General features: G+C 51.1%; 1 protein-coding gene across 1 annotated transcript; it reads left to right on the forward strand.

Moving 5' to 3' along the window:
- The first annotated feature begins 1,600 nt into the window (after positions 1–1,600).
- LOC134524440 (cystathionine beta-synthase-like) lies at positions 1,601–26,475 on the forward strand. The gene is given in 17 exon segments (XM_063354519.1): positions 1,601–1,760; positions 1,763–1,785; positions 3,640–3,794; positions 7,800–7,906; positions 10,358–10,492; positions 11,856–11,935; positions 13,175–13,306; positions 14,589–14,658; positions 15,930–16,021; positions 17,110–17,235; positions 18,280–18,364; positions 20,014–20,119; positions 20,709–20,780; positions 22,037–22,171; positions 22,731–22,839; positions 23,597–23,681; positions 26,206–26,475. Coding segments are annotated over 17 exon segments (1,770 nt in total). The 3' UTR covers positions 26,304–26,475.
- Positions 26,476–26,601: the final 126 nt, after the last annotated feature.

Here is a 26,601-nt window from a genome sequence, read left to right on the forward strand (position 1 = left end):
TTACCTTCAGAACCACAGTGCTTTTAGACATACCTTAATTTCACCATGAATCCAGATGCTGGGCAGAGCGATGCAGCGATTTTAGAGTGATTCGTAACTGGAAGGATATCTGTGCAACACCATGCCAGGAATTAACCAACCCTTGAGGAGATACACAAGAAATCCTCCAGCAGCGAGGAGTGTAGATGTTGGCCTAGTCAAGGGCCAGGTCCCGTTTCTTTGTTCTCTGGGCCTCTAGGAAATACGTCTGTATACACTTTGGGTGAGCGAACAAATGAAAACCCCATTCTTGCCTTTTTTTTTCTATCAGATGATAAGGCAACTGAACACAATGAGCATAACTTATTTCAGAAGGTGGAAAGCCAGTAAGGCTCTTCCTTCCATGAAGTCCTCCTGTACCACCCACCTCAGCACGGCACGCTGCCTCCAGCACCCAGCTTTCGGGGTGCGTTGGCTGCTCCTGGCAGGGGTGACACTGGGGCCTGCGGCACTTCTTGGTGGTGACGGGGAAGATGCTGGGATGCTGCCATCCCAGGCAGGTGCCCAAGGGACATTGGGTGCTCCTGAGGCCCTGTGGAGGTCGCCCACCTTCACCCAGGGCTTGACAGGTGGCTGTACCCACAGCCGCGCATGTGGTGTTGGCTCCCCACCTGCTCAGCTGAGACACACAGTGGCTCTGGGGTGGCTGCCCTAAAGTAGGGGTCCAAACTGGAGGGGGGGACACCAGCAGCACCAGGCTTAATGTCACTCACCCAGCTGCAGAGGCAGTGCCCACGCAGCCAGGGCTGAAGGGGAGAGGGGACTTGCGTGGTGCCCTGCTGCCGTTGCCAGCCTCCCTCGGTGCCGGCACACACTGGGGCAGGGAGCCACGCGCTGGCAAACTGAGAAAAGACTGACAAAAGCAGCCCTAATAATTTCAGCCCACCGCCTCTCCTCTCTTTTCTATGCCACCACAAAATAGAGATGGGTATCACCAGAAAAAAAAAAAAAAAATCTAGTTTGCCAACATTTTGGTTGGTAACTGGTGACCTCTGTTGTGAAAGCCTGCTAACTGCCTCTGATACACTGCAGCTTATCTCTTCTTTACCCACCAGTGACTTTTGCTCCTTCCCAGTTAATTCATTAGGTAAGCAAGGATTTGCTTGGAGAGATACACTCAAGGCCATCACAAATCCTGGCTTGCAAGGAAATAAACTCTTTTTTTTTTTTTTTTTTTCCTTTAATTCCTCCCAAGAAGCAACAGGTTTGGCAGTAGGGGGGAAGAGCGCCGGGAGGCACAGTTTGCCGGGACAGTTTTTGTTAGACCAGCTGTGGGGGGTTCCAAGACGTTTTGACGTGGCCACCCTGCACCCTCATGGTGTCTCACTGCTTTGTGGAGCTGGGGTTGGTGTCTCCGGAGGAGAAAAATGTGGCTTAGCAACTGATGTGGAAGTGGCCTAGTGTGCCCTGCCTGCCATCCTGCTTCAGGCTTCAGTCATGGGGCCAGGCAGCCACACGAGGTTGTTGACCTCCATCTTCAAGACCCCCTAGGGCCTCTGTCTGAGAAGAAAGCTCGGTCACACGCCGTGGGCCGTGTCAGCCCGCTGCTATGGCTAGGATAATGGTGTGGTGTATCTCTGTGTTTCAGGGGCAGCCCAACACGCAGAGAGCGAACCGCAGCCCCATCCTCCTGGCCAGTGAGGAAAGCACGGCGCTGACTTCAGGTAGTCCTGCTGAGCTGCTTCAAAGAACCTGCCACCAAGGGCGTGAAAGGAGCAAGCGAGAAGAAGGAGGATGGCAGAAATGGTAATTAAGGCTTGGCTTGGGCTCACATGTCAAGCCACAAATCAATTAGGCAATCAGGACCTAGCCGTAACAGCGTGTTGGCTGCTTGCCTGGCCGTTGTGAGTCATCTGGGCTTTGCAGGCACTGCAGGCAGCCTGGGCGTCCAGGAGGGGCAGAGTGGTGGCTTTATGGCCTGGGATGAAGATGATGCTCCGCAGACTCGTTGACCTCTGCTGTCCGTGCTGCGCATGTTGGCTCCAGCATCCTCCTGTCAGCTGCCCAAATTCCCTCCCCAGGGCAGGAGCTAGGGTGGATTTCCCACATCCCCTCCCCTCCACGGGGCAGCAGGCCTGGTCCTTCTGCAGGCAGACCTCTGAGTTTAGAAATGAGATATTTCTTCTTTGTGTCACTTGTTTGGTTCTATCAAATTTCAAAATTACGTCTTTGTTCTCAATCTGAAGTTAAATGTAGAAGGAAGGTCCAACACCAGGACCTTCAGAATTTCTGCTACAGTAAAGTTAACGAGAGCATTACACTTGCTTTAATTGCAAAATACACCACCACAGTAATGTAGGAAGATAGGGCAGGCTATGCTACAACAAGCAGGTTAATGCCAACTTTCATCATAGAGTCATAGAATGGTTAAAGTTGGAAGGAACCTTAAGGATCATCTAGTTCCAACCTCCCTGCCATGGGCAGGGACATCATCAATCAAAGAAAGACACAAGTCTCCAACCATGACCCTACTGAGCTGCAAGGTCCCTTTATTCAACAAAGGCTGAATCGAGGTAAATTCATTCTGTTGAACAGGCCAGAAAAGAAACTCCCAGTTACCAAAATCATGTGTCTTTTCTCCACGTGGCTGGTTTCCTTCACACAAAAGGGTGGCTGATGAATTGCAGAGAGGGTCACCCCAGAGGGGGTCACACCAAAGCTCCATGTAACCCTTGTTTCTACTGTTGGTCAGTAGCAGATGGCAAGAATAAACTATAAAGCCAGACTCTGCCTTTTCTCTGTAGATGCACCAGCAATAGACAGAAACCAGCGCAGCAAATTCCCATGTTCGCAGTACCATTAAGGCCAGTGTGTTTAAAAGCCACTAATGAAGTCGGCCTTTGCAAACTTGTTTAACCCTTTTCTGATTCCACTTTTACCTGCTCTGCTCCTATAGCTGTTCCTGGTAATTTCATTTTGCCTTATTCTTTGATGCTGAGGATCAAAAAAGTGTTTCCCGGTCACCTTCTCCAGTTACCCCCGCATTAAAGCCCCCTCTCACCACCAGCCGCCTGTCTCGTTTCCAATCCGATGAATCCTCCTCTGATTAAACTATTTTACTGTGGAGCTTGCTCAGTACCCGTGAGCACCTTTGCTGCCCTTCCCTGATGTTTTGTTTCTATCAATTATCTTTTTTCACTTTTAATACACTTGGATGCCAGAGTAGAGGTGTCCTCTGGCCCTTTGAGGCCCGCAACCACCGTACAAGTATTCTCAAATTATTGCTGGGCAGACTTATCTGCAGTTGCTTCACTGCTAGGATGCAAAATACTGCTCTTGACCAAATAATTAAATACAGACCACCAAATTTTCTAGCGGAGGGCATGCTTTAACGTACATTAGAGCAGGGGAAGATTTACTGGAGATGATGGCCAGATTATGGTTTACCATGTACGTGATCTAGTATACCACTCTGAAAGAGCAATTTCATGCATCTGTTAGAACTGGGTTTTTGAAAAGCCAGCAGGGATGCCCCATGCAGGCTGGCCACCCTGCCTGCACACCCAAATGTCATTTCTTGCCTTTGACAATTATTGCCCAGGTGCCTGCCCGCCCCTTTTTCTACCCAGGTGACTGTGGGTCTCTATTTCCACAACACAGGAGCTGACCAAGACGTGCCTGCTCATGAATGGCAGTTGCGTGGGAAGTCAGGAAAGCCAAGCTGACTGCACGTGGGTTCTTCCCAACTTGCCCAGTAAGTGCACCTGGACAGCTGCAACGCCGGCCACCAAGTCTCCACACTCCTGTATGCCCTTGTAAGTAATTCTCTAATACTGGTTATTTCAGATTGCAGACAGCTCAGTATCTTTTTCTGAAGATGAAATACTATTGTTACACCGGGATCGTCACGACCAGAAGTCAGTAGTTCGACAATCTGTGATATTAACGATGGTTTATTTTCCAGAAGGCAAAACCCACCTCATATCTCCTCTCCAGGAAGAACTTTCTCACTCCCTTTAATGTTGCAGAAAGATGTGGCTGGCTCGAGACTCAGCTCTGTGTTTTCAAGCACGCATTTGAAAGAGCCTGCTGGCTTGGGGCAACTCATTTTAGAAGAATTAAGACGAACGTATTTTAGAGGTAGATTTCAACCAGGGGACTTGCATGCTTCTGCAGAGTGTACTCCATGAGGTCTTGTGTTGCACAGCAGAAGTGAAGGCACTCCCAACTGCCAGGCACTCGGGGAGATGCAGTAATGACTCTCCTGGCTGTAGTGCAGTCCGCGCATACACCCCAAAGCTGTTGCACCCATCCCCTCGTACAGCACAGTCAGTAACAGCCATGCAGTCATCAGTCGAAGAACTGCAGCTTAACTAAACTACCCTTGTCCACTCAAACAGTCCGAGGTCGTGTGTAAGAAGATTTCTAAGTACTAGCAATGTCTTCACCGACGGCCGAGAGACCTTCACAAAAATGGATTCATAGAATCATATCATAGACTCATAGAATGGTTAGAGTTGGAAGGGACCTTAAAGATCACCTAGTTCCAAGCCCCCTGCTGTGGGCAGGGACACCTCCCACTACACCAGGTTGCTCAAGGTTGTGACCAAGTTGATTACCACAGTCTGGGCTTTTAAATAAGTATAAAATGGCCCATGCTGAGGTTGCCCACCCTGCATGAGTGACCCAAGAGTGCAGCGCTAGGCGAAGTGATTGCTATGAGCAGGTCTTGTCCCCACAGCAGCCGGTTGCCTCCCAGGGTGAGGTGAGCCTGCCAAATGCCCAGACTAGACTTGACAAGAGGTGCTTTAAAGGCCTGGTAAACCAGACCTACACAAGCTATTAAAGATAAGGCTGTCCTATAAATGTCAGGGGAACTGCAGACACGTCCCTGCTGCGCCAAAGATGTAAAACATGAATTCAGCTCCAGTGTGTGAGGAACTGGAGCCTGTGGGAGGTGTAGCACCGCTCTGCGTGGATGCCTGCCAGCCGGGAGCCGGCTGGGGGAGCTTTGTATGGCATGCCAGGCAGGACACAGCCAGAGCACAACCACCGGCGTGTGTCAAGCCCAAAACAGCCTCTGGGTCTGGCCCATGAAGGAGTAGTGGGCTCCACAGCCCCAGAGCTGACCCAGCAAATGTGCATCCAGGCACTCACCCAGTGCAATCCCCGCAGCTAGGGCCCAAGGACAGGATCAGCTCTTTTCAGTCAAAATGGTTTGGGGTTTTTTTCCTTGATTATCATGCTGAGCAGGATAACATTCTTGGTTTTTACCAAATTGGCATCATGTTGCCAGGGCCCATCCCAGCCTCCTAGCCGGGAGGTGGGCAGTCGGAGGGGGGACAACCAGGGCAGCCCCAGCCCTGGGCATTGAGCACCTCCCTGGGGATGGGGTCTGGCTGAGGGGGCCCACGCAGCATCGCTGGGGCAGGGACTGAAAAATAATCCACTGTATGGCAGTGAAGAAAATACACTGGCGCTCGTCACACCGTTTCTTTTACTTTGCAGCAGTGCATGGAGGAGGTTGGTTTGTTTTCTCTGCTGTGGGTAAACCACAGATGGCAGCTGATGTGGCAAAAGTCACTGGACTTTCTGAGATTCCCATGTGAAGCTGATTGAGTTTCGGTGTAGAAGTAGAGGATGAGGGGGGGAGGGAGAAGACAAGAGGTTATTTTAATTAAGAATATTAGTTATTTAAATTTTCCCAAAGATACAGAGGTAGAGTGATTCTGATAGTCCTTGAGATAATTCTGATCCACTATAACCTCAGCAACAATCACTTGGTTTGCCAGGACTGTTTTTCCCCATGTCATTTTACGGAATAACATGCCATGAGTAAAGGCAGAAATCTTGGACAAAAACCGTTCTTGTCCTTTGGGATCCTGAACTGCTGCAGGACCGGAATGTCCTACCACATCCCTTAGGAGTACCAAAGGCATTTGCCACAGATCCTTGTATCACCATAGACCCGCTGCCTTCAGGCCCATGCCCAGAGCTTGCGCAGCTGGAAAAGGAAACTGACCGTGCTCGTATTATTTTTGTAGTAAAATACGGTAATGATTAGGAAAGGAATTTGATAGGAACTGTGGAAAATTTGCTGCAGAGCAAGAGAAAGGCTCTTCTTTTGCGGGGACAGTCACTATGGCCGGTAGCAGCACAAAAGAGCAGTCCTGTTTCTGGTTCCCACTTTCGCTCTCCTGGCAAGGCTCGCCCCGGCATGCAAGGCAGCACAGGTTGCCTTCTCGTTCCCCGTCACCTTGCCAGGCTCCACCACTGCAGACCCCACAGCCGTGCCACATCACGCCTTGCTGGGGTTGAAAGGGCACGGTAGCAACTCCTTTGCCACAGTCACTGGCAGAACGTAAATAAATGGTCTCGCTTTCTTCTTCCGAGCTGACTTCCTGCCATCTAGATGTGTAACGTAACACGCAGGTCACTCTCTTGAAAGCCAGGCTCTAGTTAAATGCCGCCTGAAGGAGCTGGAACCTCCTCGTGCCATGGCTCAGCCCCCTGAAATCCCTGAGCTTTTCAGTGGCTTTTCGAGCAGATGGAAAATGGCTGCAGCTATGGGGGAAGCTCATTTATTGAGTTATTGCCTCACATTTGCCAGCACTCAACGGAGGCTGCGAAAGCGCAGCAACACTTTCCATGGAGGGAGAGGTAGCAGCCTGCATGTAATACTCCATCCTTTCTGTGCTTGCGGTGTAAGGGGGCTGGCTCCTCTTGGTAGTAAAGACCTACACTAAACCACTGCCCCTGCACTCTTGCAAAGCAAGATGTGTTTATATCACACTTGCAAAACCTGGAGGGAGGTGTGTGTGCCTTTAAGTAAATCAGCATGTCATCCCCGCACCATATGGACTTTCTGTCAGCAGATGGCCATCTGCCTGGCTGTGATAGCAGACAAGGACAACTTGGGTTCAAGGTTCAATGGATGATAGTAGGCGAGAGCTGTGCAAAGGGGAGCCGAGCAGTGCGGGAGTGGGGCTTTTCCACCCCGCTCAGGGAGAGACGTGCTGGCTGTCAACCAGGGGCAATACGTTTGTGGCCCCAATAAACACAGCCCTTGCCAATCTTTTCCCTCCATGTTTTAAAAAGTTCAAGGACACGAGTTCCCTGGCTGCGTGGCAAGATGCGTTCAGTGGCGTGTTGGGCAAACAAGTCTCTTTCATTCTGGTTGCAATTGCTGTGACGTGGTTCTTGGCTTCTGCCGGAGCCTGACAGAGACTAGCAAAACTGGGTGGCTGGATTGCACTGATCCAAAAGCTCAGTTTAATTGTTTGCAAAAAAAGCTCCAGAGTCCTCTGTGTCTTGGGCCTTTATGGTGGCTTGGAGCCGTCCTTGCAAGTCTGGGAATCCCGGCCAGGCAAGCAACAGTTGGTCCAGGGATAGTTGAAAATGCGAAAAGCAGAGGTGGTGCTGGGTAGGATGGAGGAAAGAGGAGGAGCCTTGTACCATGCACGGCCTTCTGGCTTTCTCACCCACTATGCAAAATCCCACGGCTTGTCAGCTCTTCACGTAGTTATAGGTTTGGTTGAGGACCTTCCAGAACAAGATGTTTTAGAACAGCCCTGGATATTAATTACCTTATTTTTTATGCAAAAGAATTAATAACTCATTGTAAGAGTGATGGAAAACCGTAACTAGCTCCTGTTGCTGTAAAATTGTTGATGGGGACTTTTTCTCTTGGAGCTGGAGTGTCTCTTGGTGGCCTTGCTAAAGTTGCTGAAACCTCACTCAGATTTTATCTTGGTTCACGTTGCATAACAGTTGCTTTGATTTGACATATTTCTTTCTTTTTTTTTTCTGCATTGTTTCAGGCCAGAAGAAACAAAGATCTTGCCCAACATCCTGAAGAAAATTGGCTGCACCCCAATGGTCCGAGTCAACAAGATTGGGAAGTCCTATGGGCTTAAGTGTGAGCTCTGTGAGTGTCCCCTTTCTACCAGGTTTTTCCATGCCATGAGGTGAGGGTGAGGGGCGGTGGTGGAGGGGGAAGCTACAGAAGAGGCTCTGTGGAGAGCAGGCAGAGATGGGGAGGGCCAGATGTGGCACGTGTTGGGTACCCCCGCTTATTAGGTTACATTTTGTCAGGATGGTGTCAAGCTGCAGCTAGCAGGGGCGTAATGGTAGTGGAGGCGTCTCTCCTCCCAAATAATTGCATCATAAGCTCAGAGCAGAGCTTGGCTGAATTTGGGGATGGGCGGCGGATGACATCCCGGCAATGGGCAAGGATGCTGCAGCACCCGGGGTAGCATGTGGCATGCATGGGAGCAACTGGCCAAACCTTCCCAAAACGTGGTGTCTGGGATGGGATGAAGAGCACGGCAGGACTCGTCCCGCAGCCTGCCCAGGCAGAGGGAGCAGCTCGGCCTGCGGGGGGCACACGCCAGCGTAGCATCGTCTCGACGTGGTGTCATCTCTGCCAGGTCAGCTGGAGCCCGGCCAGGCACTGCCGTCTGCTGTGTCACCGTCCTGAGGGCAGCGACAGCCTCCCTTGGGGATCTTCCTGAAACGCAGCTCCAGGCAGAGCAGCGGGGGCTGCAGACAGCTGTATTTATCAGTGACACGCGTGCCAGGCCCTGGTGCTAAAAGCCAGGCCAAGGTGCTGGCTGTTGGGCCAGGTTTTCCAGCAGAACCCAAGTCTTCACCCCCCAAAGGGATGTTAGCATAGTGTGGTGGTATCTCCTGTAAGGTTTGGTTTTAGCCTGGTCCCCTACAGACATAAGGATGATACAATTAGTCTATGTCTGTATATATGGCCTTGTCAGCCTCCTTTCCTGTAGCTTTTAACCCTATTAATTAATTTCAGACAAACTAGGCAGAAAGACGGCTGTCTCAAAGGCAGCAAGATTCATGAGCATCACATAGCTGGGTAGGAAGGAGAGATGTGATGAGTGCTCACACTCAGTAAAAGGGCACAGCGTGACCTTGTGGTCCTATGTGGCAGCAGGGAATCCGCATGGTAGCCAGCCTCCACCAGGCACACGGCCACATGGAGCATGCTGTGCTCTTCTACAACATCTCTCCTCCGGATCTGGGATCCTCAGGCCCCTAACTCTGCAACCTCCATGTTGCACCACCTCTCGCTTCCTCAAATGAGACCTCAGGGGACAGTAGGGGACCGTGGAGCAGAGGTGGTGGAGGCAGGAGGACAGCTCTGCAATGTCTGGTCCCCTTCTGAAGCAGTCTGTCCCTTGGAGGATGTCTTGCTGAGGGAAGTGGATTTGGTGCAAACAGCAGCGGGGAAGCTGAGGAGACCCTGTTTGCTGGGATAGTGTCTCCCTCCCCTGGTGCAGGAGAGGAAGGAGAGCTGGGCAGGCAGAGCAGCTGCATGGTCCTCTCTGAGCTGCCAGTCAGCACAGAGCGTCTTACCAAGCCAATATATGAAAGCTTGCAGCACTGCCGCGTCAAGGAAGCACTTCTGGTTGGACGCGATGACCTTGTAATCTCTGTGCCTCCAGGGATCTCTGTGTAGCTGAAGTTTTGGCTGTTTTGCATTATAAAATGTAATGATGAGCACAAGATCATCATTCCCCCCTTCTGGCTGCTCAGGTATTGAGTTGATTTGCCAGCCTGAAGTAGCTGTCTCTACTAGGATGAAGAGAAAAGTACCCTTTTCTCCCTCTTGTCCGTAAAACACAGCTCAGTGCCATCTGTTCAGATGTAGATGCTCACCAAAACCTTGGTGAGAAGAGTCCTGCCCCGAGCATTAGTGGTTTGGAAGGCCTGATTAGGAGCCGAGGTGTGCCTTGCAGTTTGTGCATACTTTGGAAAGTCTCTGTTACTTGGGTTTTTTGGCAGCTCAGTGAAGAAATTATAATTTTGGTTGACAGTTGAAAGTGCTGTTTCTATTGTTTTCTTTTCTTTATGGCACCCCATTCAGGACTACAGACCACCCCTGCAGAAGGGCACCTTATTAGATACCTATTAATAACTGCCATGCCCCAGGAAAGATGGTGAGACCTTGCTGTTAACCCTGACAGTCCTTGCTCAGAGAAGAGTCCTCAAGGCAGGGCAGCAAGGTGTGTCTCACCAGCGTGGGGCCTTCCACCTAGCAATCACTGTATGTCCAGTTGATTTTATCTTTGGCTTACCAGTCCTTCCCGCTGCATTCAGGGTACTGCAAGTAGATGAAACGTGGTGGGAAAGATGGACTATGGGCAGGTATACTGGGGGGCAATCCCGTGACAATCTGCGGCACACTGTAAGCAGAGGATGGATGCGCTCCCCTGAGCAAAGGACCATCCTCCAGAGGAGGAATATCCTCAAATGACTGCAGCGAGGGCTGGGGGGAACAGGGAGATGGGGGCCGCAGGGCAGCCTGGTGCTCCCCATCACAGCTTGTCCCTGACGGAGCCTCACCTTTCATTTCCAGTGGCAAAATGTGAGTACTTCAACGCAGGGGGCAGTGTGAAGGACCGCATCAGCCTGCGGATGGTGGAAGATGCAGAGAGAGCTGGGATTATAAAACCAGGAGACACACTGATTGAACCCACTTCAGGAAACACAGGTAGGAAAGACAGGGATGCTCCCTCTGCCGCAGTAATGGGCAGGGTGGCATCTCTGAGGGGCTGCAGGAGGGGCAGGGATTTGAGGAGCTCTTGAGCTTGCCGTTACAAGGTCAGCTTGGACCCCTGCGGTTCTGGCTCCATCCTTCCCTCAGCTCCTCTCTGGTGGCCATGGGCACCCTGGGGTGCTGAGGTGCCTCGTGGCTGAAATTCCCAAGGGCCTGCGGGGGTCCCACGCTGCGCAATGTGCCCAGCAGGTTATCTTACAGCAAGGCAAACAGCCTCAGGAGACGGAGGACCTGGAGCAGCCCCAGGTGTTTTCAGGCTGGGAAGTTCTTGAATATTCAGAGGTTCCCAGAGAGGGTTTCCCTGACAGGCTGGAGCATAAATCCTCTGGGTTTTTTTTTTCCTTGTCATTGTCATCCCTCTCAGGCACTAGATTATGGTGGGTTATGACATGAAGGGGGACAACAGAGGAGCCTCCCCTGTATTTTGCAGCCTGCACAGGACCATGGGTGCAAGTTTCCACGGCCCTTTGCTGCTGCCTGCCCCAGTGTCAGGGACGTGTGTATGCCTAGTGTGTTTTCCTGAGAGAAAGCACAACGGAGGCTGTCCAGGCACTCTGGACGGAGCTGTGTCCCTTGCTGTGCTCCCTGCCTCCCCCTCACTAGCCATGCAGAACGGGGTTTTTCTCTGGGAATTTTGCTCCTTCCCAGCCCATTTGCCGCAGGAACCCCAGAGCCACCCCCCTCCCTTTCCCTGGCTAACCCCCAGATGTGGGGGCGAGGGGAGCTGTGTGCCCCCAGGGCTGTTTGCCCGCTGGCCCCATGCTCCCCACAGCCTCTCGCAGGGGACACACTGCTCCAACCTCACCTTCCTCCTCCAGCCGGGGAGCAGCTGGCTCCATCCGTCACCCCCAGTGAAACTGGAGCAGAGATTCCCTTCGCCTGCTTGCCACAGGGTGATATGTGCAGCTTCACGTGTGTCACCCCCCCAGCCAAGAGCATTGGAGGGGGAAGGCACTCGTGAGGCAAAGTCACCTCCTGTCTCGTGTTTTGGTAAGAAAAGGAAGGGGCCTGAGCCTCGGTGAGGGGAGAAAAGCACTCCCCAGCCCTGCTGTTTGCTCTGTGCCACGCTAACAGCGAGCAAGAGGGATACAGCAGCTGGGCTCACATCCTCCCACGCTCCCTGGTGCTCCTGGCACATCCCAAGAGACTCATGGAGGATACCCTCATCCGTGGCTTGTCAGTGAACATTTCTAGGTTACGCTCACCGGCGGGAGGGAGGAAAATGGGAAACAATGCACGTCGGTTGGCCTTGCCAAATGCTGTTGTCAACTAATTCCCTTTCCTCCCCACCACCTAGGGATCGGGCTGGCACTGGTAGCTGCAGTGAAAGGTTACCGCTGCATCATTGTCTTGCCGGAGAAAATGAGCATGGAGAAGGTCAGAGCTCTGTACGGTATTACCCCACAGCTGGGGAACACCTCCCTGTCTGTCTGTCCCTGCCTCTCCCTTTCTGGAGACAGAGTGCCCCCTCCTTTAAAGGGTAACGAGCCTTGCTGCACGCACTGACATAGCTTTGTAGTTATTCAGAAGGTTTCCTCTTGATGAAAAAAAAAAGCACACTGTGATGGCCTGGCTGATTACCCAGTGTCAGCGGTGCAGCCGGGGTCACACATTAGCCAGACACGGTGTGTGGCTGCAGAGAAATGGAGCAATACCTGCTATCTGCAAGGGCAAGGGCTGGACGGAGTGGAGGAGAGGCAGGCAGGTGCCGGGGCTCGGATGCCGGTCCTGCTCACTCCCCCTCTGACATCTGATGTGCCACTTGGTCTCTCTGTGTCTCTACGGTTTTCTTTAACCTGGAGACACTTATGGTTGTCTGAGCTGCTTTCCTGAGGTGGTGGAAGTCGAATCACTTGCGCGAGAGCTGGTGACCAGGTAAAACTGCCATCCCGACGATGGCAGAAATTTCTGCCTTGGGGAGCCAAAAGTCTCACAAACTGCTCAGCTGAACTCATGCCAGTGAAGCCAAACCTGGACCCTGGCTTGGCTCAGCTGAGCCCTTGTCCAAAGCACCACCCTCATTTCAACCCAAATCTCACTTAAGCTCAGGCTGGATCAGATGCCACCTCCAGTTGCCATGGGCTTTATCTCCAGGCACCCCGACACTCACCCGCCCTTCTTCTTGGACCCCCTCCACCCCCGACAGCCGCATCTGCCCATGGATTAATACCCTAGGGATGATTTGTAGTTTCTCCTTCCCTGTTCTTGGTGAGGGGAGAGAAGGGACTTGGGGCAAAGACAGCTTTAGGACCTCCTCCGTGCATGCAGGGGCTCAGACCACAGCACACAGGAGACCCTGCTCCCTACCCTGGTTCCCTCTGCCCCTTTGCAGCACAGTGTTACCTACCTCTGCCGTGTCCCCAGCCTGCCCTCCCAGTAGGACAGGGCACGAGGCCAGGCTTGAATCCAAGTGCCAGCTTCAGGCAGGAGGCCCTGGGTGCCAGGAGGATGTCAGAGATAGCATGGCCAAGAATGGGACATTGTATCTCCAAAATGCTAAATGTCTCGCGCATGCAAATCTCCTCTGGCATCTGACGCTGCCATGAGCCCGCAGGTTCGGATTACCATTGCTACGTGGGATCAGTTGCATTACATCTACTCTCTTCCCTCCCAAAGGTCGATATCCTGAAGGCGCTGGGTGTTGAAATTGTGAGGACCCCGTGCACCCGCTTTGATGCCCCGGAGTCTAACATTCGTGTTGCCTGGAAGCTGAAAAGTGAAATCCCAAACTCTCATATCCTGGACCAGGTAAAATGCCGTTCCTCCACCGACTCTCTTTCCAAAGACGGTTTATAGTGTGTCCTCCAAGTGTGCCTGTGTTTGGGGGCTTCGTTCAAACTGGCAACGGAGGGCAGATTTCGTCAGCGTTTTATGGCGTTTGAAACTTAATCGCTCCTCTGTAAAGCATGTGGTGGCAGAAACAGAATGAGGGACACTTCCAAGCCTGTAATACTTCTGCCAAAGCCTAGATGTGGGCGAGGCTGGGTTTTCTTGCACACTTCAAAGACTCCTCAAATTGCTTCAGATTTAACTTTGACCTGAAAAAAGCCCACTTCTTCTGCCTCTTCTAGCAGCCTCTGTTCTGCCTTAAAAATAAGCCTCGTGCTGTAAAGGGCAAACACGGATGGTTCACGCCAGTGGTTCCTGCAGCACTGGATCTTGCACATGGTCTTGTACACTTCTCCCTCTGGTCTGACCCTGCTGCAGGAAGGCACCCCTAGAGCAAGTAGGGAGCCCCTATAGGGCAGAAAAGTCAGGGAGGCTCCTTCCTTTTGAGAAAAATGGACCTCAAGGTCTGAATACATTTTCCGGAAGCAGCCTGGCCTGTGGGGATGAGTATGGGGCTGCATGCATTTCAGTGCTGTACCTGTGTACCCCCTGTGGCAAATCCCTCTCTACGGGTGGGACAACTGCTCCGGCTCACGGTTGCCAGCCACCTAACTTGCTGCACTGCCAGCCACAAATGCCCCTAAGTGACAAAGCAGCTCTGAAAATTATATATATATGTGATACTTGAAAAAAGTTTTCTAATATGGCTTTTGAGGAGGGATTTTTTTTTCGTTCTCTGAGCTTTTTAGAAGTATTGTGGGGCTGTGTTTTCAACTTTTTGAAGGCAACAGAAAAGGCTAAAAGGCTTCTATCTAAGCAATAGCTAAAATACTGAGGAGCTCTCTTGCCTCCAGCAGCTAGGGCTTTAACAAAAACACCAGATCCCACCAAACCTGGCAATGGGGCATATGGGACAGCCACACCACTCCATAATGAATAGACACCAAGTGCCAAAGAGTTTGTGGGCAAATTTAAACTTCCAGTGTGAACAAATCCTGAGTGTCCTTGGAAATCTGCCCCAAAGTGACAACCAGGAGGAATACCTGTGACCTGGCCTGGCCGGGTTGCAGTCTACCCCTCGCCAGGGAGAGGAGAGGGCAGCTGCATGCTTTGGGTAAAGCTCGTCAGGAGCTATTGCTAGTTTGGTATTTGACTTGCGCTTCACACAGTAACTCGTGCTGTTCTCTGTTGAAATAAATAGTACCGAAATCCAAGCAACCCTCTGGCTCATTATGACACCACAGCGGAGGAGATCCTGGAGCAGTGCGAAGGTACTGTCTGCGCTGTTGTTTCTGCGTGTTGAGGATGTGTGGAGGGCTGTAGCCTTCTCTGAGAGGATTGTTTTACACCATTTATTGATCTAAATGTCTAGAAATGGCCAAAAGAGCCTCTGTAGGTGAAGGTACCCTTGATAATACTGACACATAGAGTGTAGCGACTTCACATAATCCACTCCAAATCCACCTGAGCCTGCCAGACTTCCCTGCTACAGCCTCCCATTTCAAAAGCCTGAGGGAGGAGACCAGAGGCTTAACAAATTCAGGCTGTACCCAAGGAGGAAGAACCCATTTCTCAGTGGCTACAACATCTCTGACCTGTCAGCTGAGAGCACGAGATGTCCCAAGAGGCCTCACTGGGGAGTATAAGTCCATCAGGACATGGCAGGCTGCATCTGGTCCAGCATGCTCATTTGGAAATCAAAATAGACTGAAACTTCACAGGCTAATGACATTTGATGTGACGGCTGAGGGAGGATAAAGGACTATCCCAGTCCGTGTTTCTGCAGATAGAAGTGAAATTTATTGCCAGTACTGGGAGCACTGCAAAATGTAAACAGGACTCAAGGGTTTTAACCAGAGAGCAGTTATCATAACAGTGAAGCAGTCGGGTAGCAACAGGAACAAGAGAGTCCCAGCCTTCCCTCCACTATAATGTTCAGATGTGCTCCTGCTGCCTGCCAGCAGTGAATTACAAGTCCCCCTTTCCCCATGCAGTTGCAGTATAAGGCTCTGAAGGCCTGACTGGTTCTGCTCCTACCAGTCCTAAATCAGTGTAACTTCACTGCTGCCAGTGGGGCTCCATCTGACCGACACGGGTGCCAGGGTAGAGCTCTGACATCTCTCCACTGTGGATACTAACACTAGCTAAAAAGTTGTGCCCATTATTGATATGTGCGTGCTTTGCTTTGACGTGGTGCAGTTGAAAAGGGATGGAAGTGCTGAGATGCTCCCTCCCCCTTAAACCAGTAGGTGCCAAAGACGCAGAAATCATGGAGACCAGTAGGAGATCTGGAGGTCACCTTCATCCCCCTGCACTCACTCAGGATCAGCTGTGCTCAGACCCTGCAAACTCATCTGAGCTTCTGCACAAGACTACACTTTGGCCACTAGCATGACCCCCCTCTCATCCTTTCCTCACACGGGGTTCTAGCAGCTGAGGGACACGAGCTCTGCATCTGCGCAGGGCCCTGAACAAAAGGGAGACCTTGCTGGAGGGAGGCCATGCTGAGTTCCTGCAAGCCTCTCTCTTCCCTGACCTGCAGGCAAGGTCCACATGGTGGTGATTGGGTCTGGCACCGGAGGCACTGTCACTGGCGTCGCCAGGAAGCTGAAGGAGAAGTGCCCAGAGTGCAAGGTAAGCTGGAAGGCAGGACTGCCCGCTGGGACCCATGGCCCCCTGGTTTTTCCTACCTGTGCTCTTGATCAAACCTAACCCCATGGCTCACCTGAGCTCGCAGTTGTTGTCTCCACCTATTTGTTTTTTCACAGTGAGCCTGGCTTTTGGTGGAAGCAATTTGTTGTTACACTCAGCTTGACCTAGATCCATCCAAGTGCCTTAGCAGTCAAAGGCTCCACAGCCCCATTACTGCAGGGTGTCCGGCCCTTTGCAGGACACTGTCAGATGTCCACCCCAGAAGTGGCTGGCCCAGCCAATGGCATTACTGCTCCTGGTTAACCCACCTGCTGAAAGTTTCTGTCCTGGCAGCTCTGCGGGGCGGGGGGCAGACTGGGCAAGTGCTTCTCATCTGCTGTTGCAAAAGCCTCCATGCTCTATGGAGGACAGCAGTCGTAGATGCTCATTCTGCAGAGCCTGTGCTTCAAGGAGGACTGGAGGCCTAACAGTTGCTGTAATTGACATGGTGAGGACCCGGCCACTGGAAGACCTTGGGGGTGAGATTACCTCACTGACTGCTTGAGGCTGCGTGTGGAGCAGTGTCACCATCCCTTCTTAAGCTGTGTGCTGGGGGACGCAACCTCAGCCCACACGTAAAGCTATAAGCAACCAGGGAGGTGCCACTGTCAGCCAGCACAACTAGATCCAGAAAGGGTGTCTGTAGCCCCGGTTTTCCACAGGTTTGAGCTAGCTGGCTGGCTTTGCACTGGAGCAGATGAAGGAGCACTCGCACTATCCTAAGGGCTGAGCTTTGGAAGCAGCAGTCTCTGCCAAAGGGGTGACAACAAATACCTTGAGAGTGATAACTTTAAGCCACCAGTGACTTCTGCAGCAGCTGAACACTACCTAGGGTCTATTTAAAAGGCCAGTGGGAAGGAGTACCCTTTTATCCTAGAAGCTCTCCATGCTGACAGTGGATAGGAATATTAATAAATATCATGGGAAGGAAAATGTTGCTGATAAGGCCGTGGGTAATTTTTCCTTTGAGTTGTGTTTTTGACTATTTCTGAACTCCCTTTGTGGTTTAACAAAACTTCCTTTCCTCAAAGATCATTGGTGTAGATCCCGAAGGCTCCATCGTCGCTTTGCCCAGTGAGATGAACAGGACAAACACCACAACTATTGAAGTAGAGGGTATTGGGCATGACTTTATCCCTACTGTCCTTGACAGATCAGTAAGTAGCCATGTGATTAGAGCTCTCTGTCTGATCTTTGGTTTCTCATCCAGCCTGCTCCCAAGTTCAGAGGTAGCCGGCTCTGTCACCCAGCTGTGGCCCAGCCCTAAGGCTACTTGTATAACTTCCCAGTGCAGAACAAGCTGTTGGGGGGGGGATTGAGACCCCAGCACTAAAGCATCTCTCTGAGTAAATCTGATTATAACTGACCTACTGGGAGATGGCAAATACAGGGGCAAATGAGGAACATGCCACGGTACCAGCCTCCTCAGCTCAGCCTCACCAATGTTCAGAGCGTGCCTCTCTCACTATGACCACACAGAAGAGGTCAGGGCTGAGGCTGCTCTTCATCACACTAGCATTTCCTGAGCCTTCGCTGTCGCAGGCACCACATGCATGCAGCAGAAACCTTGCGCCATTTATGGGCTGGAAGGCAAGATCCAAGCCGTGTAAGACAACAGTTCATGAACCTTGTACCGCTTCTTGACAAGTTTCTTCTCGGTGGATGATTTGCCACCAGGCACAGAGCTTTAAAGCCTTAATTCAAGCTTCCTGTAATTCCCCCAGCCTTGCTCTTAGAAAGGTCCCCCGCAGCCTCAGACCCCAGATTCTTTCTACTTTCGGATGTTGTGTTAACTACATCTCTACTGTTGTCACATGGCTTTAGAGCTGTGACCTGTAATAACCCCAAACTCTTTCTGTGGTTGGATCTGATTTTGCCTGGCAAAATCTTGACCGTTAGTGTAGCCTAGCCTGGGACATCATGAACACCACTCCCTCTTCCACATCCTAACCCTGGACCTGTCAGACATCACTAACTCTCCAGGAAAGGGTGCCGGCTGGAAAAGCTGGAGTGGGTACCTGCAAGCAAGGAAACACCCTCCAGACCAAGGACGCCCTGACAAATGCGTTTGCTTTCAGGGAGTGTGGAAAGCAGCCCAAGGCTGCCAGATGTTGTAGGCATCAGCATGACAGCATGCCTCAGAGGGTCAGGACAGCTTGAAATAACATCACCAGGAACCAACATTCTTGCTTTCTCTTCAGGTGGTTGATCAGTGGTATAAATGCAACGACAGAGACTCGTTCCTCATGTCTCGCAGGCTGATTAGAGAGGAGGGATTATTGTGCGGTAAGCACCAATGACAACAGCTGCTTCTCTTCATAAACTTTCTGAACCTCATCCTTTTGGGACCAAAATGCTTTGGGGTAGGTGCTTTCTGCATTTTCTGCCTGCTAGGTTAAGGGGGCTGAATGGCCAAACCCCGAGCTGGTGCGTAGGTCGCTGTAGACTTCAGAGGTGTGGCAGTGAGTCAGTGGTCTGTGACCTGACTCATCAGCCACAATAATTATAGAAGCAATAACTCTCCTCTTACTGGAGCACTCCTGGAACTGGATCTTCATGCCTAACTCCGTGTGGTGTAGTGTTACACGGGCTGAAGAGAGGATTAATGGGACTCAGGGCAGGACAGGTGGGCTAAAACTGTCACTCTGCTAACAACTCCGCGAGGCTGTACTCTGTCGTTGAGTGGTTGCCACACTAGAGGTGCCAGGTTTGGACCAGAAAAGTTTGAAAGTAAAAAAAGTGTAAGATGTTCTTACTGAGTATTTCTCCCTATGCCAACAAGCTGTAAGCGATCCCAACGGCTTTCCAAAATAAACAGGTGCCCTCGAACAAACCCTGCCTGTACCCTAAGAGCCTCTGCACAGCATCAGCATTTTTAAGCCTTCCCTGCTGCCGAGCAGATAGCTGTAGGTTTGCTTCCAGGACCAGGCAATATGTAGGCTTGCAGTTACAGCTGACAAAAGTCCTGAGCGCTCACATCCAGGGAGTTTTGGAAAAGATCAGGCCATTTGTAATGAAACGCTTAAATGTTGATTTAACCTAGTAGGCACGGAGTCACCGTGTTTCAACAGAAACCACTTGCTGAACTCAACTGTAATTTATGAATAGCTTCATGTTCCCTGAACTGCATTTTTCAGGGCTTTTCCTCATTTGTTTGAAAAATGTGACCCAGTGCTAATTAACCTGCTGTAAAATACGTGCTGCCTTGAATGCAGTGTGTAATTGGCACACAGATAGTGGAATGTGTTTAACTTCCAGTACTCGAACTACCGGTGGAAGAATTGCCTCTGTAAAGCAGGGACCTCCTTTCCCTACGTGCAGCAAACCACATGCGTGCACACGGACACGGGGAGCGTTTAAGTCTTCCCATCACGTTGGCCTGGTATTCCAAGCATGAATGCAATGTTTATGGTTTGTTCAGTCTTTACAATGCATTTAAAGCCAATCTTTGATCGCCAAATATGTCAGACAGAAGCTCTAGATTTGGCATGGTCTTCTCCTCACCCAAAGGAAGAGTGTGGTATGGGCAGCAGTGGTATGAATGTCCCTGTATGGAACCTTTCAGCCCTTGGTCTGCCCACAGAGTCACCACAAGAAGTGGTTTGTGAAGTTCATACGGTGACTCTTGTGCTCTCATTCATACGGTGACTCTCAAAAGCCTATTGTCAAGAGCCACCATATGAATACGTCCCTTCAGTCCCTACTTCTTCCTGACCCTAAAGCCTGTGGGGACCCCTAAATCAGCTGTGGGGCCAATTGTCCTCTCACTCCCTGCACTCTCTGCCCTGGTGTATGAGGTGCCACCTCTGCTACTGCTTTGCCCGTGTGCCTCTGCGCCGTTAGCTGGAGCAGCGCTGTGCCCCACACACTGGGACTGTGGCCCTACACTCTGGGTAGCCCCAACCTTTGTCTCTTTCTTCTTGGTCTGCATCCAGGTGGCAGCTCGGGCAGTGCCATGTCCGTCGCTGTGCGGGCTGCCAAGGACCTGAAGGAAGGCCAGCGCTGTGTTGTCATCCTGCCCGATTCCGTCAGGAACTACATGTGAGTTTCTTGCTTCTTCGCCTGCTTTCCGGCAGCGGGGTGGGAGCTCCCATCATCTTCTCCCCACTCTCTCTGCATGTGGCCTGGATTGGGAGCATGGGGCCCTTTGGTGAAATAAGCTTAGCACTGCTGAGCCTGGATGGCTTGGGTTGCTGGAAAGCCAACCAAAGAAGTCTGATAGCATTGCACTTGGAGTGAGCCCAGAGCTGGAAGTCTCCCTCAAGCAGCTCACAGAAAAAAACTTAAATAAACAACAAACAGAAATAACATACTACCATGGCAAGCACCAGGGGCTGGGTGTTGGGACACTTGGGTTTTATTTCCTCTCGTTACTGACTGACTGCACGGAGCAGGAATCAGTCAAGCTACAGTTTTTGAACTTGCATGCCTAAAGTTAGGAAGGCAAATAGCTGGCGTGCTTCTAAGAGTTACTGAGCACCCGCAGCTCCCGTTGACCTTAAAAGGGGCTAAGAGCAGCCAGCTGCAAAAATCATGGGAGCCCTGGGGCAGTGCTGCGGTCTAGTGCATGAAACAAAGCACGACTTCTTCTGGAAGGGTCACAGACTCATTCTTTGTTGGTGATTTCTAGGTCCAAATTTTTGAATGATAAGTGGATGATAAAACACGGTTTCCTAAATGACGTCCAGGAGCACAAGCCTTGGTAAGACAGCTTCCGATGGTATAAACTTTGCTAAGGGCATCAGCTTTCTGAGTCTGGAAATTATTATCTTCAAAGGAGAGTGTTATCTTTAAATATTTAGAAAAAACGCAGCTAAGTCCAGATCCCTCTGGGGAGGCTGTAATGTCAGCTCCTCTCTTTTGAGTGGTTAGATATCCCAGTTCTCCCATCATAGTCTATAAAGGAGCCGTTTCTGTCCCGAAGTTTCCGATCCGCTCCCACGTGGCAGTCATTGTCCAGGCCACTTAAACCCTGCCGAGCAGAACATCTGAGGTGGACGTCCAGCTCTGCTCAAAACCTCCTCTCTCTACTCCACAGCTGATGTTCAAAGGAAATCGGGATGGCGTGGAAGATGGGTCCCTCCTGTAGCAAGCACCCTTTCAAACAGCTCTGGAGGTCTTTTCAGGCAGGGAACGGTAAATTTTCAGTTTCCAGAGCTGTGGGTCAAAAAAGATGACCAACTCAGCTCTCTTGCACACCACGGGGAAAGAGTCCCCCTCAAGGCAGGGAATCACAGACAAACTGCTGATGCCAGTTGACATGTGGCTGGGCAAGTGCTGATTGTTCACAAAGTGCCTAGTCTCGCTTTATGGACAGCAGGTTACCATTGATGTAACCTGCTCCTTTGGGTTACTGTAACCAAAGTTTATTGCAAAATATTTCCTAAAAACTAAACACATTTCTAAGGCCTCTCATGTCTGGTTAGAATTGCTCTTGGCCCTTCCAGCCTCTAGCATTACGCTGCCTTTTCTGCAAGGACAAAGGGCTGAGATGATTTTGGAGTTGCCTGTGGTCCCCAGCAAACAAGCATAGCTTGTCCTTCATAAGTCACACGAGCATCTCTGCTGGCTTGCCTCCTGGAGGAGCTGCAAATACTGCATTTTTACGATGAAGGATGCAAACCAAAGAAGTAAAACTGGTAGGCCTCCCCACTCATGATCTTGAGGGTGAAGCCCTCAGTAGCTTCCTTGGATTCAGGACAGCTCAGCACCTTGCTAACTGCTGGCCTCAGCCCTGCCTCTGGAGTTGTTTGAACACCAGGTGTAGAGAAAGCTTGTCTTCAACAAGACCTGGCCATGGTGGACCTGTAGCCTTTACTGCTTTGGGGATAGGAGTGGGATGAGCTTTGCAGGCAGGCAGCATATCTCTGCATGGTTGGTCTCATCTCTACTGGCCTTGCCTCCCACAGCTGTGCAGCAGAGAGCAACAGCTTGGTGCTGCCATTTGTCTTTCAACAGGTGGTGGAACATCAAGGTGCAGAAACTGAATCTCTCAGCCCCTCTCATTCTTCTCCCAGAAGTCAGCTGTCAGAAGGCAATTGAGATCCTCCAGGAGAAGGGATATGACCAAGCTCCTGTTGTTGCTGAATCAGGGTGACTATTTTTGCTCATTACAGAGATGGCCATTCACATAGGAAAAGCAGACATGATGAAGCCAAAGTCCCATTTACTGATCCAGTGATGGGTCTCTTGCGTTGGATTCTGTGATGCGTATTTTAAAAATATCATCTACCTCCTTGTGAGGATTCATCAAGAAAACTCCCTGTAAATGAGCTAGTTAAAGTCAAAGTCAAATCCAGCGCCCACCAGACTCAACAGGGGTTGGATCAGTGCACAGGTGAGGGGAGGCCAAAGGAGAGGTGAGAGCTGTGAGGGGGAACCCACACAAATAAGCAACTGGAGAGCCCACAAGTTTTCCTTCTCCCAGCTGCTAAGTCCTGGACTGCAATAGCAATCTTTAACTACTGTTAAACCAACAGCTTGGTGAGGACAAGGATCTTCTTGTCCTGCTCAGATGAGGAGAAAGCTGGTGCCTTCCGCTGACGGCAGCAGCCATTTAGTCACTGACTTCAAGGGAGTAGCTCAGCCCCTATGTAAAACATGTGCCCTACCTCAGGTCTGACCTTTTGGAAAACTCCCTGTTCCCCTACAGACTTATTTTGGGAATGGTGACCCTCAGCAACACCCTCACCTCAGTGCTGGCTGGAAACGCACAGTTCTCGGACCCTGTTACAAAGGTCATCTACGACCAGTTCTCAAAGGTACTGCCAAGGCTGTGGTGTGTGTCAGCCACTGTCCAAGGAAGGGGAGAAGGTGCACCACCACCCGGAGATGTGAGAGGAGCTGGGAGAAAGAGGTCAATGAAAAGACAGAGAGGTGAAGGTAGAGAGAGTTGGGGAGGGCGATGGCGACATCATGGAGATGAGAGTAAGGACAGGCACCTGCAAAAATGCTGCTGAGCCTGTGGGGTTCGGACATGGGAGCTTTCATGCCAGGAGCAAAGCATGTGAATGTCCACCCCCAGCCTCACATTGTCAGAGGATTTCATCCTGCTGGGGAATCAGCACCCTCTCAAATCAGAGCCCAGCCATTGCCAAGGCCCAGCAGGGCTGGGGCAACAGGCACAGGCTCTGACAGGACACAGGGCAGGTCCTGTGGGTGTGCAGGGGAGGCGTGCCTGGGTTGGATGGCCATCAATGGTCCAGAGGTGGAGTGAGGCAAACGGATGGTGTTTTAGTGGAGCTGGAGCCATCACCTCATGCTGTCCCATGGGGAGGCCCTTTGGGCTGGGGGGAGACAGCGCTGTATTTCAGCTACAGCAAAGCCAGGTTTGCAGGTTGCCCACGTCCCCTCCCATCTCCCCAAAACAGTGTGAGTGAGTGGGGCACACCTGATCCTGGTCCAGCTGGGTGCTGCCCTGCCCACTCACAGCTACAGTCAGAGGCAGGAGTCAGGCCCTCCACCACTGTCCTCTAAATGTGAAGTGAAACATAACATGTCTCTTTTTGTGCTGTTTAGATTGGCCTGGAGGACAGCCTCGGGAAGCTTTCCTGCATCCTGGAGAACGACCATTTTGCTATCGTTGTACACGAGCAAATGCAGTGTAGGTATCTGCAGAAGCACTGTACGGGCTTTGCACAAATATTTGAAAGGGGAAAGGGAAATTCTCGAACTGAGCTTGGTAGGTATCAGCGCAGCTGCTCCACATGTGCAGCCCCTGAGCCTTTGCAGGAAGGATTCCTGCCCTGTGTCTCTGCAAAGCCCTGGAACTGCCAACTATTCACCCATTTCCTTTCCTGACACCACAGGGATGAGGGGAAAGACAGAAAGCCTTAACCACGGGAGCCTGGGACCAGCACACTACTGGATGTGTGTCCTGCAGGAGCACTTCCCAGATCCCGGCCGTGGGAGCTATATTGTTCCCTCATGCAGGGGTGATGCTGAAGCACCCAACAGCTCCATCCCCCTCCCCTCATCTCATGGTTTGCCATGGAAACCCACTTTTGGGGATGGGAAGATATTCTTTATGGGATTTCATTTGGTCCCCTCGGACAGCCAAGGCGGACTGTAGGTAGCAGCTTGGGGTGCAGTGCCCTTGCTGCACAGCTACGGGCTCAGCCCTCTAGTACTCATTTAGTTTCTTCACCTTGAATTCAAATCACTGCCTTGCTGGTTGTGGGCAACAGAGGAAACAAGGGGAAAGTTAGGGATCTCCATAGACTTAGTATCCCAAGGGCAAGGTCGAAAGGAGCATTTGGGCACATTAGATAAATTTTAGGTGGAATTCAGGCATGTAAAAGTGCAAGTGAACAAACTACACGGTCTGCATCCCACTGCTTAAAGACCTTCTGCTGCGCATGCCCAGAGGCTGTGACATTTTCTCTGAACGCCCCTCTTCCCACTTGCCACCTCTGGAGATGCGGCCAAGAGATGTCCTTATGCCTGTGTGCCCCAAGGGATCTGGGTACATTGATATGCTAAGGGGCCTTTTGTGCTGGGTGCTATCAGACACCTACCCTGAAGGTCCAGGGTAAGTCAAGAAAGCTGAAAACACATGTGTTGGACCGTGAGCAAGCCCTGAGGCAGGGGCACACCAGCCGGGTGTCAGGAGGCACAATGCACACTGACGCCTGCAGCCTGGGCCATCTCTGTTTGGGCCCTACCTGGACCAGGGATGCTCTGCCAATTCGGGAGCACCATTTGACCAGCCCAATAAAGCAGCAGTACCAGCACCTTTGGTCTATTCTCAAACCAGTGTACAGCCACCCTCTCCCCGGTGAAGCAAACCGGCTCAGTAGAGTTAAGTGCATGCAGTAGGACCACATTAGCACGAGGGTTGCTGACACATCGATGGCAGCACGGATCACGCCTTGTTGCTCCTCTGACCAAAACAGGTATGGTGGAGAGTGCTGTTCTGCAAAGCTCACCTAACACACCTTTCCAGTACAATTATAGCGTATAAAACTTCCAGAAGGACAAATTTGGCCTTATCTCAAGGGCGTTTCTTTGTTTAAAATGCTAGCAACATGAAAAAGCAGTCAGAAGACCCACGTTTAAGTCTTCTAAATTAGAGCTGAAGGGTGTAATTACACTGATTTTTATGGGATTACGCCTCGAACATGCAAAGCATTCCTACGGTGAGCAGCACGCAGCACTGCGCTGTATCACCTGCCAGCAAAGGGCTGCCTGATGAACTCGTGGCCTCCAAAACCCACCGTGCACAAACATCCCAACCCCTCTTGCATGTATCCCCATGCCCTGCCGCCCCAAAGCCCCATCAGCTCTAGAGCCGGCTTGCAAGTCCGGCCACGTTCCCACAAAACGTTGCAAACAAACGTTTTCGTCATTCGAAACTGCCTTTGATGCGCATTTTCGATTCTCCCACCAAAAATAATGCTAGGCAGAATTTCTCAGCTACGTTGTCATAAAAATAACGAAAGTCTATTCTGTACCACATTTTGATACAAATTAAACGGTATCTGCAAATTAAATGATACCCACCAAAAAATATCAGCCAGCTGTATGCGGTGCCTCTGGCTCTGGTTTTCAAACAACACCCGTTTTCTTTCCCAGAGCTGCTGTTTTAATGCCGTCACAGTTACCCCCTTATTTATTACTTTCTTCCCACACCTTCGGAGCTTGCATTTTATCCTCTGTTTGGGCTCAGGTGGCTAGTTTTATTTTTATTTAAGAAAACATTTATCAGATAGTTAAAGCAATTGTTGCAACGCCGTTTTATTAATGGTGGTGTAGGACGTTATGAGAACAGAGCAGAAAGTGTCTCACTGCTGCTCTTAAAGAGTCCCATTAGTTTGGCCTGAAAAGTTTTGCGGTGATAGAGGCAGGATTGGAACAGAGGTTGGGTAACAACAACTGGGAAATTAAGTTTCCTGCTCTGGTAAAGGGTGCATTATTTGCAGCTGAAACCTCCCTGACATGATCCCAGTAACCCGACCAAGGCTGCATCAGTCATTTCTGTCGAAGCAGAGCAGAGGCAGCTGCTGTCCCCGTTAAAGTTTTCATTTAATAAATGAACAGCAGTCTCTGCACAGCTGGGGGGGGTGGGGGCGGTTCTTCTTTCTTCTTTTTTTTTATCCCCACTAAACTGGCATTTTCTCTGCTTACAGTCAATGGAAATGGCAGCTCCTTCATGAAGCAGATGGTGTTTGGTGTGGTCACAGCAATGGACCTCCTCACCTTCGTCAGCAGGAGCGACAAGAAGTAGCGCAGTAGCTTGGCTGCACCCACCTTCGCTCCTCCGGCAGGGCCAGAGCTGCTCCCCCCGGCCCCAGCCGAGGGGCTCTGATCCAGCTGATAGTTTCTCAAAAATGACTAGGTGAAAATTGTAATGTAATAGCCACTTGTCCTCTAAATGCCACCCAGAGTACCACTAAAGAGCAGATAACTAAAGCAACTGCGTTTCATAGCCATGTTTGGTTACATGCAGCTACCCAGGGCTGGAGAGGTAATGCGGGGGGAGGGACGGGAAGGGGGTGGTTGCTATTGCCCGGATTTTAGCAGGT

This window comes from Chroicocephalus ridibundus, chromosome 1, assembly GCF_963924245.1.
Source record: "Chroicocephalus ridibundus chromosome 1, bChrRid1.1, whole genome shotgun sequence".
Classification (NCBI taxonomy): Eukaryota; Metazoa; Chordata; class Aves; order Charadriiformes; family Laridae; genus Chroicocephalus; species Chroicocephalus ridibundus.